Below are 19,174 nucleotides of genomic sequence, written 5' to 3' on the forward strand. Positions count from 1 at the left end.
CCTATATACCAATTATCAGTAACAGTAGTCAGTAAGTAGGTGTATACTGTATAGCCGTATAGTTACCACAATCGTGATCCGTGTATTTGTGTATTTATGGTACATTAGCTCAATACATTTATATCAATAAGACAATAACTAATAAAAATATCTATAAGTTATATGTACTTATTTATTTATTATTTATTATTACCTAGTCTTATTATTACTTTATCACTTTATCAGGAACCTAATAAATAACCTCAGAAATGTAATCCTCGAAAAACAAATCCGTAAAAAATAACCTTATATTAAAAATGATTTATGTAATATGTATCAAACACGTTTATTCACGAGATTTCAATGTTGATTCTATGTATGATATAAAAACATTCAATTTTTTTAGTCATAATAAATTTGTATTACGATGTCAATAACATCATGTAAAAAATAAAATTATATGTAATATTAATATTTCATAATTGTTTTCTTAAATATGGGGTTATTTTTTCGTGATACTAAAATATTCATAGGGCATAGACCAAAATTAAGTAGCTTAAACAGTTCGTTTAGTTGTGAAATGATTCACTTAAAATTATGATTTTTGTGTACCTATATAAAACTATAAGACTTATGAACTTCAGCGAAGGTAATTGATATATATATATATATATAATATACCTATACAGTGAATTTTAGATTGAGGTATTTAATTTGGATAGATGTTTACAAAACATTCAATTTGTGTCATTGCAATAACATTAATCAAATAGTCATTGTATATTTGTAATTAGTTTTAGGTCATTTGGCATACACACAAATTCACTATATTTAGATTTTACAATAATAATTTTACATGATAAGAAGATGATTATTTTATATTACTTAGCTATTGTGGTATAACACATTTTGTCTTATAGTATTTTTAAATATTATAAATTTATAGTTGCATGTTTTTTTTATCACTCTTAAATAGGCACCCTTGGGTAATTAAAATATTCTTACCAACAATTTTAACAATATTTAAAATAATATATTTATTTAAAATCATGTTTTATGGTACCTCATGTTACACCCCATGTTATACACTCTTATATACCTAGTTATATATTGGTAGTGTAATAAATAAGTTACAGTTTATCAAATATGGTTAATTTCAATAAGGTATTTACTAAGTGTCCAAGTACAACATATTTTAATTACCTATCTATAGGTTAATCGATGTAAATAGTTTTAGGGTTTTTAGTCTTTCATAAGTTATAGGATTAGGGTATAATTGTAAACATTACCTAAAATATATGAACATTTTAGTAAAAATAAAAATAAATTGATTTTTAATAGTTAGAATTCGTTAAGTAGGTAGTATATTAAAAATATAATATATAATTAGTAAATGTTTTATAAATATATAGATAGATAGGTACTTATGTACAATAGCTCATATATATTATAATAAATTATATTATGAGTTCACGATATTCAGGATGTGCCAATTTTACTCGAACACTATTCGTACGTCATGATATCTTGAGTTAAATGTACAATTAGAATGTCAGGTATTAATGGCTAAAAGCCAAAAGGTATTCTGAGATTAGAGTATCCTAAGTGGATCGTCAATATAGGTACAACTAGAATACAAATCGAACGCATGGCTGAAAGATATTTTACGATGAACTTGAAGTTATGTAAATCAATTTATAGAATTCGCTTAACTGTCATATAAATTACCTATACGTTCATAAATAATTTTCTTAAACTATATTCATACTATCATAAAATGTGCGAAGACATCGAACTTCATCGATACGACGACACACCTTGGGGATTTCGACTGACTGGAGGCCATGATTTTGGAATTCCTCTTACTGTCGTTCGAGTAAGTCTTAAATTGAAAATAAAGCTTATCGGGAAAGACAATTTTTTAATTATTATTAATAACTGTTAAAATAGGTGACTGGAGGTAGCTTAGCCGAGGAAGCTGGCATGTGTGTTGGAGATATGATTATTGAAATTAATGGAGATAACACAGCACAAATAACTCATAGCGAAGCTCAACAATGTATTTTAGAAGCTGGGAATACTATAACTTTGTCGATTTTGCGGTAAGTAAATAAACTTATTTTAAACACAAACTATGGTATATTGTATCATAAGACACAACATATAATATAGTATATAATAAATAGTTTTTTAAGATTTTAAATACAGATATTTAAAGACCTGCATGTTTTCAAATTCTTGAGATTTTTTTATACTACTTAAGGAATGTCTTGTGAAAATACAAACTTATGTTTTTAACATTGTGTAAGAAGTATAATAGGTTCATGATAAAGGGCTTGATCGTTTAGAAGATGAGAGCTTCTGAGGGATTAAGGGAGTAATGGTGATTTGAAAATGTTACTATTTTTTATAAATTTAAGAAAATGCATAATTATTTGTAAAAACAGTCCAAGGATATTAATTAGGTACCTGCTACCACTTACCTATACTAGATCTAATATTATATATTATGTATTTTATATTTTTGCAAAACCATATTTAAGGACTATTATCCTTAGTATAAACATTTAATAACTGAGAAACTATATATGTTCAAATTGTTAAATTAAGTTGATATATGCAAATTTTTAAAAGCATTATCCACTAAATAATGTACAGTAAAAAAATGTTGGATTTCATATGATAAACAGAAATTTGTATCATTATTCATCATAGGATAATTTTTAAGTAGTACAAAAATTCTCAAGAATTTGAAAATATGATTTTAAATTATACTTCAAAATTTGAGTAAATTCATTACTAAAGATAAAAAAAATATAGGCAAGTGGGTGTATAGTTCTGCTATATAGTAGGTGTCTATTGAGTCATTGTTAATAGATAAATATATGTAAATTTGTTAAAGTTGAATTTAAATATTTAATAATACATTGTATAGTTATATGTTTTATTATTTTATTTGAAAAATAATTCTATGCGGAAACAGTTAGCATATATCGTATATTTGTATTATCATTAAGTACCTGTCCTATATTTTATAAATTTATAATAAGTTTTTTGATATTACTATTAAAGTAATTAATTTTATTATTAGTATAAGTTTTTAAAAATTATACAATCTATAGCATATACTAACATAAACATTTAATGAAAATTTCATATATCTATTTTGTTTTTGAGTTAACAAAACAAAACAAAACAAAATTAATTTTGTGTAACTGGATTTGTATAAAAATTCCTGTTTTCCCGCTTATTTTGGAAAATTCTAGGAATTTTTAATTTTGACTTCTCTACATTTCCAACTATATATATCATATATCCAATTTTCAGTTTTTTTAGTATTATAATACCTAAGTGATAATCAAGTTATACATATTCTATAATAATGATCAGTATTTTATTTTTATTTTTTTATTTCTGTATTCTGATGTTACATCTTTTACGAATTATTTCTTGTTTAATTTTATACAAATAAAACCAACTTATTAAATAAGATAATTAATATTATAGTTATAACTGAAGTGGGTGGCTAATTTTCCTAAATGATTTTTACTTATATATATATATATTCTTACCTACCTACTCGCCTACTCTATTAGGATTGTTAATAACATAATATGTTTATTGTATCTTGATGATTATATTGTATAATTTTTTTAATTAAATTTAATTATTAAAATAAGTAACTATATGTAATTACTTTTTTTTCCATAAAATAAAAGTTCTATTTTTATTTACAGAGGAAGTCCTGTACCAGCAGTTACGCCGACTAGAGGATTACACACACCTTCAGTCATTGAACGTGCAACATCTTCTATTGGAAGTTTAACTGAGTATGAGCATAGAGACAATGTAGTATCAGGCAAGTTCAAGCTGTAACTCCATAATTTAAACTTATAATAATTATATAATAATTATGTGTCACAGTATCAGAATCATATGATAGTGTTCATGAAATGACTGAGGAAGAAATAGCTGAAAAATTATTAGAAAGTGCTGAAGTTATTGAAAATAATGGGAAAAATGTTATAGGGTAAATACTAAATTTATAATGTTTATATTTAATTAAAATTAACATATTTTAAATTTTGATAGTGTCAATTTTAAACGTTTTGTGCCAAAATGTGATTTTATTAAAAATTCACTGGTATTCCAAACATTACAAGAAGAGCAAATTTTTGACCAAAAATCAGAGGAAGAACAATTAAAAAGGTGTCCAACAAAAAGGTTTTCAACATTTTTGACGACACCAAATAGGCCTAAAATCAGACCACCGGAGAAAAAAAAACCTGAAGAAGTAAAACAAATTGAGGAGGAGGTGAGATATATATTAAAATAATACATTCTTATATATTCTATCTATAAATTAGTAAAAATTTAAGTAATATTATATATATAGACATATAAACTATTGAGGTATATATATATAACATAGGTGCTGACTATTATGAATATTATACTAAAATTAATATATTTCTGAAATCTAGATAAATGAATCTGAAAATCAGCTTGTTGAGGAAAATAAATCAAAGTCTTGTGAACAAGTATGTACCAATTGTAAATGTAAATTAAGTGATATAGAAGATTGTATTGTATCTACTGATACAATAATAGAAAAAGAAAAATATGATAGCGATCATAACGTAGAAGATCATGAAGAGAGTTTGGACAAAAGCATTGAAGTCGAAATTGAAGGAGAGGAAGAGCCTCAATATGAGATTGACCAAGAAAAAATAGAAAATATTAATACAAATGAGGTAGATATAACAATTTATGCATTTTAATAAATGAGTACCTAGTTAATTATACCCAAACATTTTAAGTACTTTAATTTCACTAATTAGGTAATTTAAATTTACAAACATATGATTTAAAATAAAGTAGGTATTCATTGATTAATAATTTTTAATGCTAATATAATAATTTGTTCTAATTTAAAATGTATGTCTAAATCTTTTAGGATTTAATTGAGAAAATTGAAGAAACTTTTGAATCAAAAATTAGTGAAGTGAACAAAGAGCCTGAGAATACATTTGAAAAGAGTATATTAAATATTCAAAATCAATTATCTGCTATTCGAGAATTACCACTACAGATACAAAATCATATTTCATTGTTAGAAAAACAACTTTCGGATATACTCTCACATAAAATTCAATCAACTGAAATATCTGAAAATAACCAAATTAAAAATATTGATAATGAAGAAGAACAAAAAGAAAGTTCAATCGAACAAGAAAATATTGATGACGGGTCACAAGAGACATATGATGATGAAGTGTTTGAGCCAGTTGATGAAACATTTGAAGATGTACAAGAATTGGAATCTAATGGAATATCTGAAGACAATTCTGATGAAGAAACCGAAGATAGAGAACCCAGTGGTAGGCCAATGTACCCTCTTACGCCATTACCAAGACCTATTGTATTACCAGGTGGTCGCAAATGGAGATGTCCCAAAGATGCTTACAATGAAAAATTTATTGCTGAAACATTGATATCACAAGCTGAAGTTTTAGTCGGTTCTACATTGGGGTAAAATTTGAATTTTTAAAATCTACGATTTATATATTTAGTATTTAGACATAGGTACCTACCTACCTACCTATTTCCTTATGTAGAATGGCATGTCTTTTGGTCTTATTTAGCATATTAATATATTATATTAGTTAGGTATAAATGGTATAATATGATGTAGGTATTCTTATATAATCTTTATATATTATAGGTTAAAAAACCTTGTATTCAATTTTTAAATCTTAGATATAAACAGAATTTATTTTTTATTTTTAACTACTTGTATTTTTCCGAATTTTCTGATTTTCACGAATATTGTCAAAATTTTAAATTTAAATTTTTATAAAAATATTGTAAATTGTAAATTTTTGATTGGGAAATGAACCACTTATTAGAAACCTTGTATCTATTAAATTTTAAAACATTTTTACCTATATAATTTATAACAAAATATTATTGATTATTTGGTTCTTTATATTGATATAAGTATATCTATATTAACTTTATAAATTAATAAAAAAGAAAGTTGATCTTAACATTAATTTTTATCTTGATTTGTAGGGTAAATTTTAGAAAATATGAACCACCAAAATTTGACTTGTCTAATTCAGCGGTATACAAATTAGTACATAATATCGAGAAAAAAAATACGGGGGGTATTGAAAATAGGCCTGAAGTAGTTGCGGCTGAAGAAGATTTCTACTACCATAAACCAGTAATATGAATATTTTTACATTTTCTTCCTTTTAAATAATATTAATAACTTGTAATTATGTGTATTTAGATTGACGCAAGACAATTCTACTTAGCTACACTCCCACAACCTACTACGGTAAGTAACTAATATCTAAATTTACCTAATTACTATCTATAATTATTTATTACTTATTAAAAATTACAATTTATAATGCATTTTTAAGGTTACCTATTACTGTAAATTAGGTGGAAAAAATTTTATGTTCTTTTAGCGTTTATTACTGAGAATATTATGCATAGTTCTAATTCTGGGTTTATGCGTTTTAATTACTTATTTTGATTTTTAGGTTCCAGATTTTGAAACAGATAATCAATATGGACATTAGATGTAAACTATTTATTTTTTTTTTTTAATCCAAAGTAGTATTCCATCTAAAAATTGTATTTAGTATAAGCAAATTTATTATTCGTTATGCCTATATTCAAAATTTTAGGAATTATTATGAAAAATGTTAAAATATCACATTATGTACCTAAACCTTTTAATTGTATTAGGTTTAAAGCATATTTTTTAATGTATTAATAATTTAATATTAATTAATTCTTAAATGTTTGATCTTATTATTTTTGTAGATACCTATGTTATGTTAGAACTGTAAAAAGTCTAAAAGTAAAAAAATTGGTTTTTAATTTTTAACAGGTATTTAATTAAATACTGTTTGTATAGTACCAAGTTATCTATGAAATGTTTTAAATTGGCTTGAAATCATGATGATTATAACAAATAAGAACTATGAACATAGTACCAATTTTTAATACTTTATCTGACTATATCAAATACTTAAAAACTAATAGATTTATTATTAAATATTTATTAATAATTAGTTTTTAATTACGAACTTATTGAAGCTTAAATTCTTTAATAATGAAAAATAGTTTTAATTTGAATTAAGTTCAAATATATATTACGAAGATGAGCTATTTAACTATTATAAATTTATAAAACTTTAATTATTTTTAAATATTATATATTTATATATAAAAAAAATAATTTAAAATTTAAAATAAAATGCCTAACCCAGGAATGAAACAAAATTAACAGATTAGATCAGTAGAAGAAAATTTTGCTTGGTTAAAAATTTAAAATATAACTTATAATTATAAAGTAATAAACCATGGTACTACCAATGCACCAACAAATAAATTTAATCAAAACTCATATAGTATTAATTAATTATATTACAACCACGGTATATTATAATATACCGTGATTACAATCATCAATCTAGTTTAATTATAATAAAACAATTTGAAATTATGAAAAAAAAAATTGTCAAAAATCATAGAAATAAATAATAGATATATTTATTTATTATTCTATAAAATTATGCATAATTTATCACAGGATAAAAAAAAAATTAAATATATGATTAAAATTATTGTCGTTTTTCTAAACTCTTATATTTTGCTTCCAACCTCTTGGCATATGCATCCAACTTAAACGCTGCTTGTTCTAGCTTTGAAACACTATCTTCAATTTGGTCAATTTGTGAAAGATATGGTTCTAACGATTTATCTAGATAAAAAAATAAAAATAAAAACAACACGTAAGTGAATAGGAATTAAGTAGAAGCATTTATTTGTAACAGATTAATACAAGAAAAAATTATAAGTGATCGCGAGAAGATGGAATGATAATGAAAGTTAGAAGCATTTTTTAAAAATGTAATAAAAATACTGTATACATTACATTTTTCATTTAGTTCAATAATTTGTTTGCCAACATCTGAAGCAATTTGTCTATAAGATGCATATTTTTGCATAGTTACTTTATTCATAGTTTCTAATAACTTATAATCCTCCTATATGAAACAAATAAAAAATCTCATTAGACACACATTATTTTTTTTTAACAACAAATATCATATACCAACCTCAGTAATATTAAGTTCCCCCATCAAATATTCAGATGTTTTTTCAAACATTTTAGTGGATAATAAGCTTAAATTAGGATCATGAGGATCATTGCGTTCAAAACTACTAGTGCTAGTCGAAAGAGTTGGTCCTAAAAATAATAGATAATTTTAAACTTTGTTTCATAAATTAATTACAATAAATAATAAATAATTATATGTTATTTATTTTGATGGTGGTATGGTACAATTATTTAGGGATCATATTATATACCAGGAATTTATTGAATTATAAAAATTGAACATAACACAATATTATTCTATCTATAAAATACCAATTTTACTGCAAAATAATTCAATAAGAGTGAATTTTGAGCATGTTTTTTTGGAATACCAAATATACATCTAAACTATCCACAATAAATTTAATTGTTTAATTATTTTTAGTGGAAATATTTCTTTGGTGCATGTTATGTACCAACAATTTAAATTTTTCTTAAGTTATTCTATTGTACATTTGGCCTTAACAGTAACAAATTCAATAAAGTTATTAATGTTTAAGTCATAAATTAATGTTTAATTTATACAGGATGACTACTTTATTTCTTTTTACATAATTTTCAATCAAAATAAAACAACATTTTTTTTTAAATAAAATTATATTTTTAATTTTATATTCTGAAGCACAATATTTTTTGAAGTATTCGATAAATTAAAATTGAAATTGTGACGAGTAGTTTATAAGTCATAAATAATAAATATTTAAAATTAAGGTGAACGGAGTAGTAGATCAACATTTTGCGGGGTTTCTTTGTATCACTCCACTCAATTTCTCAATTGCCCAAACATTAAATACTTTTAAACTCTCAAGTCATAAACTACAAACTCGAATTTCAAGTAAAAGAATTACCTAGTATATTCATAGTTAAATATGACAAAACCGATCTGAAAAATTCATAATTATAATTTTAAATTCTCTGACATTTAATAAGAAAGCTCTCTTTATATATTAAAATGTATACAATTTTTTTAATAATTATTTCATTTTAGATGAATATCAAAAACAGTGGATGTTTTATTTATATTAAGGGTATTGTGCTAAAATATAACTTATGTATCACTAAATAATTTATATACATAATCATTAAACTAGTTATTTTTAAACAGTATATATTTTTTATATTTAAAGCAATGTTTAAAAATTATTAGAATAAATTCATTATAGCAGCTAAGTACATAAAAGAAATTATACCAGTTTATAAAATAATACTTTTTTCACCTCTTTTGGGAGATTCTTCAACACACGCAAAGTCTTCAATTTTGTCTTCCTCAGACATAGTTTTTTTTTTTTTTAATTTATTACTTAACTAGTTAGGTAAGTATTAAACTTTTAATCTGTTGGACCACAAATTTTTTTTTTCTTATTATTGTGCACGAGAACTGTAAATAATAAATTTTATATCTCAATCAAACCATAAATATGTCCGAATTAAAAATTAAATAAATGTTTTTATGATATGTAGCATTATTAATGTTAATTAGAGTATTTTCTATAATGTAATAATAATATAATATAATATAGTCATTAAAGTTTAAATACAATTAAAATATGAATTTTTAGAATTACTTTTTAACTTTTTAAATTGTGTAGTATTATTAGTTTATAATTTGTACCAATTAGAATATTATATTTGTTGAACTTATAAATTATGATTTAGACTATTTAGAAACCTCTAAAAAGGTAAATCTGAAGTTTAATGTATTTTATTCCTATCACAGTACCATGGCTAAAAATGATAATAATACGTAATACCATTATCACATAGAGATATTATTCTATGTATCATCACGGCCTTAGAAAAGGTATGTTTCTATGTAGTAAAAATATATTTACATTGTGACATAAATATTTAGAATATACATATATTATTCTATTTATTTATGCATTGTGATGATAATTCATAGAATAATAGTATGTTGAATAAGTGTTATCACTTATCAGTTATTACTATCCACAATTATTATTAAAATAAAAATTAAAGTAAATAGTTAATAATAGTTCATGCCGTTCATGGTATTAATTATATTATTATAATATTACACATTTATGTGGAGTATGTAGTACTATGGACTAAGTAAGACTTATATATTACAATAAGAAACAATAATTGTCGGGTAATTATTAAGAATTCAAATAAAATTACGAACTTGAGTCTTGAACTAATAAGAATTATATATAATTATATTTTAAACATTTGTTGTATAATGTCCAGAAATTGTTTTGTTCCTCATTGTCATGAGGGTTACAAATCCCAAATTAAAAAAAACAAATTACTTGGAATAAAACATAAAACAATGTTTAAAGCACCGAAGGTAAGATACTAAAATCTAAATTGTATTTGTTTTAATAGTAGCTACTTATGCGTACACTTTTACCTACCACCTACATAATATACATAATTTATAAATATATTTTGTATTTTAATCATTAATTCTATTTATATATTTTAAATATATTATTATGATATAGGATGTACTTCTTCTGGAGAAATGGTCTAAAGCAATTCAACGAACTGATAGAGAATTACGTCCTGGGATTGATAGTGTATGTGAAAAACATTTTGATGAAGCTTATGTATCTAGATATTTTGAAACTAAGATGCCCGATGGGTCAATTAATCGGATAGAAAGGGGTAGATTATCATTAAAAAAAAATGCGGTTCCATCAATATTTCCAGATTTACCACAGAATTTAACCATTATTGAACCAATTAAAAAAACTAAGCTGAATAATGTTTCAAGTACAATTGATAATATATCTGAAACTTATAATTATTTAAAAGATGCATTAAAAAATATGAATTTACCAACTGAATGGTTTTTTTGCTGTGCACATAGTTCATTGTTATTAGGTTATTTAGATTCTAATTATGAACTAATAAAAAAAATTATAATTTCAAGTAATGACCTAAATTTAAAGGTATGATATTTAACATTTTAACTAAAATTAGTATCAATAAATAATATATTATAATATATTTTAGGTATTTATTAAAAATAATCAAGTAAACATAACACAGACACTTGTTACATGTATTGATGATATTAAGAAAATTTTAAAAACTGTTGATGATATTAAAGTGTGCACCGAAACAGGAATTGATAATTGGTATAATTTTTAAAATTGTTAATTCTTTTTTTTTAATGTTAAGTTATTGATTATTTTAATTTTTAAATTATATTATTCAGTACAAAATCTGATCAATGTTGTGTCGAATGCCCTAATGAAAGGAAATTTAATATGGATATTCAAGGATTACGTAAAAAAAAGAATAACAGAAAACCAACTACAAACATTTTTATAAAGAATGTTTATTGTAATAAACAGCGTAATATAAAGTTTGTTTAGTTAAAAAGGTCAACCAGGGAAAGTGGAGAAATGGGATTAAAGATAGAAAAAGTTAGGGCAAAATTAACTTGGTAAAGTTAAATTAATTAGAACAACTAAATGTGATATTAATTAATTAAAATTTTATTTTTTTTTATCCATGGTATGTAAATAGATACTTAAAATAATAAAATATTTATTTTTTTGTATCTTAAAACTAGTTTTTGAAACAAACAAAAAAATAAAAATGAATTAGTTATTTACTTACACATTTGTTAACAATAATTTGATAAATTTGTTTATAATAAGTTTACAGTATTTTTATAAAGTAACTAATTAAGTAAAAAAAATATACTAATGTAACTTAGTAATTATTTAATGTACATCCTTTAAATAGCATTAAATTATATACTGTCAATTGGGGAAACTTCTTTGCTCATCACTCAACTTCTTCAGTCTCAACTCAAAATTTAAAATTCTCCATAGCAAAAAAAAAAATGTATTCACTATAAACTGTATAAATAATAAGAATAAATTAATAATTAAATTATAAATCTGTACTGTATGATATCGATTAGTATAAATGCATGTAATAAGTGTTATTACTTATATTATATTATTATATTTTATAGACATAATTTGATATATAAAAATAAAACTGTTTTAGTTATTTTTATTGTAATTAAAGTATTATTTGTTGGAATTCGAAGCTTCAAACTTTTTACAATAACATTTTTGAAATATTTAGACAAATCCTAAGCTATTACATAGGTATATCATATAACTATTTATACAGTTTTATGGTAAGTCAGTATTGATTAATAAGTTAATAAAAATATTAATAAAGCCTATACCAGTGATGCACAACCTTTATCAAAGACCTTCCCCTCCTTCCTACCAACATTATGTAAGTGTATTATATATATATTTATTTAATAGTTATAGTTTACTTAGTATATAACTTTTTCATTTGGTGTAAAATTATTAGAGACCCCCAGGTTTTGCACCACTGACCAATACAAAAGGCCCTATAGGTATTGCAATTTAGAGTGAATGCATAAATTAAAATCTGTTATTGTTTCTGAATGCTATGTGCCTATGTGCCTATGTCAATGTTATTCAATATTAAATATCAAATCATTTTGTCCTCGTGTAGTACAAAATTAAGGATATAACTAAAAAAAATTTTTTGGTGGGATTCAAAATTTGTTTAATATATATGCTTACATGCTGCCCTATATTTTACTTTATATTCACCACTAAAATGTTTGTACTTTTGAAATATACTGTTTAGCAGAATTATCTTGCGAAAGAAAAAAAAAATAATTGTAGAAATGAATAATGATGAAGAATAACTTAAGACTTCAATAAATTACTGCTATGTATGTGAAGTCTATAGATACACATTTGATGTAATTTGATGTAAACTAGATGTTAAATTTAGTTGTTTTGAAAACATCTTAACTCTTAAGACAGTTTTCATTAATATAAATACTATTTATAATCAATGATATTACCTGAACGCTTAGAGTTAAACAAAGACTCCTCAAATATATTTGATTAGGAATATTATCTTAAATGCTTCCAATTAAAAAAAACTTATTACTTATAGTGCTATAGCAAATGACATAAAAATTCAATCTAAACATACAATTAATTCAAATTATTAAAATAATACTGAGAGTGAAGCTTCTGAAAAAACAAAACATATTAGTATATTTATAGTTTTATACAGCCATATACTCTGCACTGTGTAAAATGGGAATGATGTTGACTTTCTCAAATTTATTCATGACTTATAAAGGAGTTAGTACTTTGTCATTAACATCAGCAACTGCAGAATGATGATTTTCTAAGCATACACTTATTAAAACCAAATTACACTCTACTGTTAGAGAAAAAAGGATAATCCTAATATAGAAGTATCAATTGAAGATGCAATTAATAAATTTGATTCAACTTCAAGTGTTTTTCAGAAAGCATTAATGTATTGTTTACACGTTTTATAAAATTATGTAAATTGACTAATAATTTTTATTAAAATGTGTTAATTAAAAATAAAATTCTTAAAATTATATACCTATATAATTATTTAAGAAGACAATGAAATACAGTAGCCAGTAGGCTATGATTAACCTTAACTTTTAAGTTAGTTAAACATGCACGTTATCCCAGTGGTTGCCAACCTTTTTCATTCTACGACCCCCTTGTAAATTTAATAAAATCTCATTCCCCTCTCCTTAAATTAGAATTTAGGCGAATTTTTTTTTGGTCAGTGGTACAAATAAATCATACAAAATACTATACTATAAAATATACAACTATTTACTTTTATTATTTTCATAATTTAAAAAAAAATTATTGATTATAAAAACAATAATATTAATATAAAATATAAATAACCAATATAAGTAAATTTAATGACTAATTTTAGACTATATTTTTCTTACCTTTCCTAAAACTAAAATAGTAATTTCAATTTTACACATTGTAAAATAACATAATTGTTTTTGTAATTCCATCATCAGTATATTTCCTCCGATCAAACTCTAAAAAACCCCCCGGTTTGGAACCACTGTGCTATCCGATAGAATGATTGATAAAACTAATTTTGTCTTATATCTATAGATTAGGTCGACTTGTTCATTTGGTTATTTATAATTCGGTATTTAATATATTAAATCATTGAAATTCTTAAGCAAGTTTTACTATAAAATATAAATATTAATTGCCAAAAAAATTTTAAAATTTAGTAGGTAAGTTTTTTTAGTATGACTGGAAGGTAGGTAGGTAGCCAGTTATAGTTGGGTGAGTGGTAGGTAAGTACCTATTAACTATTTTTGAACCATCAACTGAAAAATGTCAAACCATCTCTAGATCATGCACAATTATATGTACATAATCTAAGTGTATCGACATCCTTATTAGAGGATCATTTGTTGAAAAGTTAAATCGATTTAAAAAAGTAGCTACGTAAAAAAAACCTCCTAAAACTGGTGGTGCCATGTACTCGGATGTTGACTGTTGAGTTGTTCTAACAAACGGGGTGCATCAATGGTTCCCTCAATAAGTCCGTTTAAGTGATAACTGGAGATAGTATAGCGTTTGAATCATAGACCTATAAACTATAGTTTGAATAACGATCAACGATTTAAAATTTAAATCTAAATATATTGCTAATTGAACTATAATCGTGGGATGGATGGGCAATATTTCGATAACTGGAAAATTAAAAACTTTTAGTAGGTAGTTATTTCTAAAGCGTCTTGTAATTTTTCTTCAATTTAATGATTCAATATCTATTATCTAGTTCATTTATTTATATTACTATCTAAAGATGTATAGTAAATATGTAATTTATTTTAAAACATCTGTCTTATATCAAACTTATTTGCACTACGCTCTTGTTTATTGGACATGGTAGTATAGTACATTGATACAACAACAACACTAATTAATAGTAAACATAAAGTGGGTTAATTAAAAATGTTTTACAATTCGCAATTTTAAACATAAAAACGAAAACAACTAAGTTAGACTAGTCAATAATCATTAGGAATAATTTAGGATGATACAAACTAGTAAACTACAGTACGGTCTAGTACAGAAACGTGCCTACGCCTACCTATATTTTTGTGTTTTTTATGTTTTTCACCTTAGTAGTACTTACCTATACAACGTATTGGTTTTCAGTGGTCACGACCGTGGCCTGCAGGTGAGGTTAGGTTAGGTTGGTAGTGCAATCCGGTATAACGTTAAAAACACAATTTGTTTTTAGATTCATAGTTGAAAATAATTACAATTTCAAATCATAAAACTATATATTTTTTAAAATGAATTTACATGATTTGTATTACAGAGAAAATTTTTAAAAATACATTGTTTTCAACTAATATCGTCATTTGTGGGAATATAATTGTCCAAAGGTAAAATTTATAGAATCTCATTCAATAATAAAAGGCTATAAGATTACCTAAAAAATGTTCCAGATCAGCACATTTTCTGCCTCCAATCTCCATGCATGCTTATTCTGGAATTATCATTAACCAAAATATAATTAAAATTAAACTGTAGTATAATAGTATAAAACTATAAACTATAAAATTGCAATACTTTACTATGACTGTCTAATCTCTATAGATACTTATATAGCCATATAGGTACCTAGCAGAGCTGTGCCGTACTGCCGTTATAATTTGGCGCCTGGGGCAAAATTAAAAATATTCGCCCTCCTCCATTACCTAACTGACCTGTCTAACCCAACTTTTTGGCGCCCAAGGTATAGTCCCCCTTGGCCCCCTCGATGGCACTGGTACGGCTCTGGTAGTTAGTAATATGGATTTTAAAATAAATGTTAGTGCCTATACCGGCTATACCTAATAAAGTATTATAAAGAATATACTTTTCGTTTAGCTCCTATATTGCATCAAATATTATTATTCGTTCCCAACGACCTAGACGTATAAGTAATAGATAAGGACTAATGTAATTACAATTTGTATACTTAACTGATTAATGATATAGAGTAATTGCATAGGCGTGCGTAGATCTAAATTTCGGGGGTGCCTACAATTTTTCGGGCCCTCTCTTAACAAAACATGTACATATTTTAATAAATTATAATGCACAAATAAATATTACTTACATATTATCACATATCAAATCAATCAATGATATTACTAGTACCAACTACCAAGTAATATAATATTTCATTAGATATATAGTTGGATCTAAAATCTATTTTTAAGATAATTGCAATATTTATTTATTATTTTTACTTTTGTTGTCAATAACATCTAGTTGTTATAATCATAATAAGTTTTAAGTTGTATCACGCATGCAAATTTAAAATATTTTATGTTGTATTATTTTTTTTATCCCGAAACATAATTTTTTTTTACGACATATTTTAGAAAAATTACCATTTTTATTCTAGTAACATAAGTTAAAATACGGATTCATATAATATATGCTATAGAACTTAAATTTTAGGGCCCCAATTACATGTCGGGGGGCGCGCGCACGCCTATGAGTAATTGCGAATAGCAATGCAATTTGATTTAGTAATCTGCATATTTAAAAATTACTGATAAATAAAAAATACACTGAAATCTTGCTCTAATCCGCCGTTTGATTTAAACTAGACTTAGGTCGTTCCCCTAAATTACATATTAAATGTCTAAATTCAGTTGGGTTATCACCACTATATTTTAAATCAATTAAAATCACAACACACAATTTTAAACTCTTATAATAGATTTGAAAGTTTACCATAAAATAAGGATACAGAAATGGAAATCGCTACGATAAAAGAAACCATTACAAAATTCTCGTCTCAATTATTAATCAAATCCTAAATATTATATCATAATAGTCTTTCGAAAAAAAAAAAGGAAATAAAACCATTTGATGAATTTATTTTCAAAAGTTCTGCTGAATACTGAACAATTTAAACTAATAAACTTAATACTACTTCACCAGACCTCCCAAGATTTTTTTAAAGATAAAAACATTTTAGTGATGAATAAAGTTTATTGACTATTAATTTTCAGTATTTATACTTAAAAAAATGTTGGACCCCCGAAATTTTTTTCAGTTACATCCTTGGCCCTAGGTATAGTGCCTTATTTAATTCCTATGCGCTAAAACAATTTATTTTACACTAATTTGAATATTTCTTATCTCTCGTAGTTAAGTATAAAACAAGATAATTATATTGTAACAAAAAAAAAAAAAAATCGTAGCCACACATTTTATATTTGTAGGCCTCAAAAATCTTTTTTGAAATACATTAAAATATTAAAAATGTTAGAATGAGTCAATGAGAAATTGTTATTTTACCTGTGAATATTCAATATCATCAAAAACTTAGCTTCTATCACTCATGAAAAGCATATGTGACATTACACTTAACTTTTTTATTGTATTCCCATAAACAAATAAATAAACAAATTTATGAAAAATCTTATATACAATTTTAAATAAACCTTATGCAGGTGTAAATTTTCACAACAAAATAATTTCAAGTATATTTTCAATTTCGTCAAAATTCTAATTTAAAACTCTCATGTAAAATAATGTTAATTAATTTAAATTTTTTTTATTTCAGTTAAAACAACTTATGAGGAACCTCATATTAAATTTTAAAGTTTTTTTTACCAAGCATAATTTTTTATCTACCTCCCGAAAGGAAAATCGAAGCATTTTTATTAATTCTAAAAGTATCCACAACAAAAACATTTTTATCATTTTTTTTTTTTACTCATCGTTATAAAACTAATAATTTATAACACCACTTAGAATCTTAAAACTGTTAATCTAGGAATTACGCAGTATATATGTAGTATACCAATATTTAATTTTAATATATTCTTTAATAACTAATTAGAGACGAGAATTTGAAATAAAAAATATGATATAAAAGCGAAATCCAGTTGTTTCTAAAATTACCAAACAAAGTTTATTGTTTTTGTAATTTTTAATTTAATTTTAAAATTTCCTTATTTTTTTTTTTTGTAAGCCAGTTAATGGTACTCTTACTATACTAATATCTTCATTAGTCATCACATAGAATACAAAATTATCTACTCAACAAATATTTTAAAATAATATAGGTTCTAGCCTTCTTGGTGTTCTAATTATTGCTGATGTTTGATAGTAAAATTTAATTTGTAAATTTAACCATGTTTGATAGTAAAATTTAATTTGTAAATTTAACCGAGTTGGCGCCTCATCAACGTTAGTTGTTACATACCGTGTGGTTAATAATTTTTTGAAAATTAAAACAATAATTAATTTATAGAAAATAGGATTTTACTTAAAATATAGGCGTATAAACATTAAACATAATATATTATGTACACACTATAGGTACGCCTAAAATATGTAGGTACACTGTATGGTGGATAAAAATTTATTAGGTATAGTCAATAGACCATGATTAACTAACTAAGTTAGTTTATCATGCAATAGACATTCAAGTTTGTCATACATTAACAAATGACATGTTAATGAATTATTTGGTTATTTTTCCATAGCATGTTATTATTTATTATATAAAACTTAGTTATTTTAAGGTACTAAAACATTTTTTTTAAAAATAATATCAGTTATTTCATAGAATTTCATGGTACCTAATTAAAATATTTTGTATCATGGCCCGATGAGTGATATTATTGCACAATACAGCTAATATTTTATTTTATTAGTAGTTTATAATATATTTACAAGACTATCAAAAAAATAAAGTTTTAATCAAATTATAAACAATAGTTGGTTATGATAATAAATTTAATAAAAACTAAATTATAATATTTTTCTCTATTCTAAATAGGCGCCTATCTATTATTTATTTTACTTTGTTAGTCAACTATAGTAATTTAGAAAAAAAAATTATTTTAACTTAACAAAATCGATTTTTTTTTACTAACTTAGCTAGGATTTTTTTTTTAAACAACTTGCCGTCTTTTAATTAGTACCACCAATTTTGATCTTTTTTTTATTCATAGATACTTCAAGCACACGGTATACAGTAGTTGCCCTGTCCTTCCACAATGGCATAATCTGCACCGCGCTCTCAGTTGATAACGTGAAAGAGGATATGCGCATTACGGCCGAGTTGTCGTCGGTACTGGCGCATTTTATATATCCGGAGAAGCTTCAAAAATAAAACGTAGAGTTTAAA

General features: G+C 24.3%; 3 protein-coding genes and 1 long non-coding RNA gene across 6 annotated transcripts; 2 read left to right on the forward strand and 2 right to left on the reverse strand.

Annotated features, from left to right (window-relative positions):
• The first annotated feature begins 1,507 nt into the window (after nt 1-1,507).
• LOC132921373 (membrane-associated guanylate kinase, WW and PDZ domain-containing protein 3-like) lies at nt 1,508-6,886 on the forward strand. The gene is made up of 10 exons (XM_060984366.1): nt 1,508-1,855; nt 1,930-2,081; nt 3,717-3,838; nt 3,904-4,009; nt 4,072-4,294; nt 4,464-4,733; nt 4,937-5,511; nt 6,055-6,208; nt 6,278-6,325; nt 6,537-6,886. Exons 1-10 carry the CDS (start codon nt 1,757-1,759, stop codon nt 6,573-6,575), a joined length of 1,788 nt encoding a protein of 595 aa, XP_060840349.1. The 5' UTR covers nt 1,508-1,756; the 3' UTR covers nt 6,576-6,886.
• Nucleotides 6,887-7,529: 643 nt separating this feature from the next.
• LOC132921374 (biogenesis of lysosome-related organelles complex 1 subunit 2) lies at nt 7,530-9,890 on the reverse strand. 2 transcript variants are annotated; one of them, XM_060984367.1, is made up of 5 exons: nt 9,730-9,890; nt 9,382-9,542; nt 8,124-8,254; nt 7,940-8,051; nt 7,530-7,765 (listed from the first exon to the last, which is right to left on the reverse strand). In XM_060984367.1, the coding sequence occupies exons 2-5, from the start codon at nt 9,437-9,439 to the stop codon at nt 7,626-7,628; spliced, it is 441 nt and encodes a 146-aa protein (XP_060840350.1). In that variant the 5' UTR covers nt 9,440-9,542; nt 9,730-9,890; the 3' UTR covers nt 7,530-7,625. The 2 variants fall into 2 exon arrangements, with proteins under 2 accessions (XP_060840350.1, XP_060840351.1); XM_060984368.1 differs by having other exon boundaries at nt 9,777-9,875.
• A 212-nt stretch (nt 9,891-10,102) lies between these two features.
• Nucleotides 10,103-12,193, forward strand: LOC132923022 (uncharacterized). Of its 2 annotated transcripts, XM_060986811.1 has the most exons (5): nt 10,103-10,277; nt 10,376-10,475; nt 10,633-11,082; nt 11,147-11,271; nt 11,352-12,193. In XM_060986811.1, exons 2-5 carry the CDS (start codon nt 10,458-10,460, stop codon nt 11,509-11,511), a joined length of 753 nt encoding a protein of 250 aa, XP_060842794.1. In that variant the 5' UTR covers nt 10,103-10,277; nt 10,376-10,457; the 3' UTR covers nt 11,512-12,193. The 2 variants fall into 2 exon arrangements, with proteins under 2 accessions (XP_060842794.1, XP_060842793.1); XM_060986810.1 differs by having other exon boundaries at nt 10,103-10,475.
• Nucleotides 12,194-15,292: 3,099 nt separating this feature from the next.
• LOC132922676 (uncharacterized) lies at nt 15,293-19,065 on the reverse strand. The gene is made up of 2 exons (XR_009661039.1): nt 18,921-19,065; nt 15,293-15,520 (listed from the first exon to the last, which is right to left on the reverse strand). It is a non-coding gene; the product is annotated as an uncharacterized LOC132922676 (long non-coding RNA).
• Nucleotides 19,066-19,174: the final 109 nt, after the last annotated feature.

This window comes from Rhopalosiphum padi, chromosome 2 (assembly GCF_020882245.1).
Source record: "Rhopalosiphum padi isolate XX-2018 chromosome 2, ASM2088224v1, whole genome shotgun sequence".
Lineage (NCBI taxonomy): Eukaryota > Metazoa > Arthropoda > Insecta > Hemiptera > Aphididae > Rhopalosiphum > Rhopalosiphum padi.

Bases quoted from the DNA above. Each gene is read 5' to 3' on its own strand.
- LOC132921373 (XM_060984366.1), top strand. From the start codon at position 1,757: ATGTGCGAAGACATCGAACTTCATCGATACGACGACACACCTTGGGGA. The intron at 3,839-3,903 runs GCAAGTTCAAGC...TATGTGTCACAG, and splicing joins TAGAGACAATGTAGTATCAG to TATCAGAATCATATGATAGT. The intron at 6,209-6,277 runs GTAATATGAATA...ATGTGTATTTAG, and splicing joins ATTTCTACTACCATAAACCA to ATTGACGCAAGACAATTCTA.
- LOC132921374 (XM_060984367.1), bottom strand. From the start codon at position 9,439: ATGTCTGAGGAAGACAAAATTGAAGACTTTGCGTGTGTTGAAGAATCT. The intron at 8,255-9,381 runs GTGAAAAAAGTA...TATTATTTTTAG, and splicing joins TGAAGAATCTCCCAAAAGAG to GACCAACTCTTTCGACTAGC. The intron at 8,052-8,123 runs GTTGGTATATGA...TGTTTCATATAG, and splicing joins GGGAACTTAATATTACTGAG to GAGGATTATAAGTTATTAGA.
- LOC132923022 (XM_060986810.1), top strand. From the start codon at position 10,368: ATGTCCAGAAATTGTTTTGTTCCTCATTGTCATGAGGGTTACAAATCC. The intron at 11,083-11,146 runs GTATGATATTTA...AATATATTTTAG, and splicing joins GTAATGACCTAAATTTAAAG to GTATTTATTAAAAATAATCA. The intron at 11,272-11,351 runs GTATAATTTTTA...TATATTATTCAG, and splicing joins GAAACAGGAATTGATAATTG to TACAAAATCTGATCAATGTT.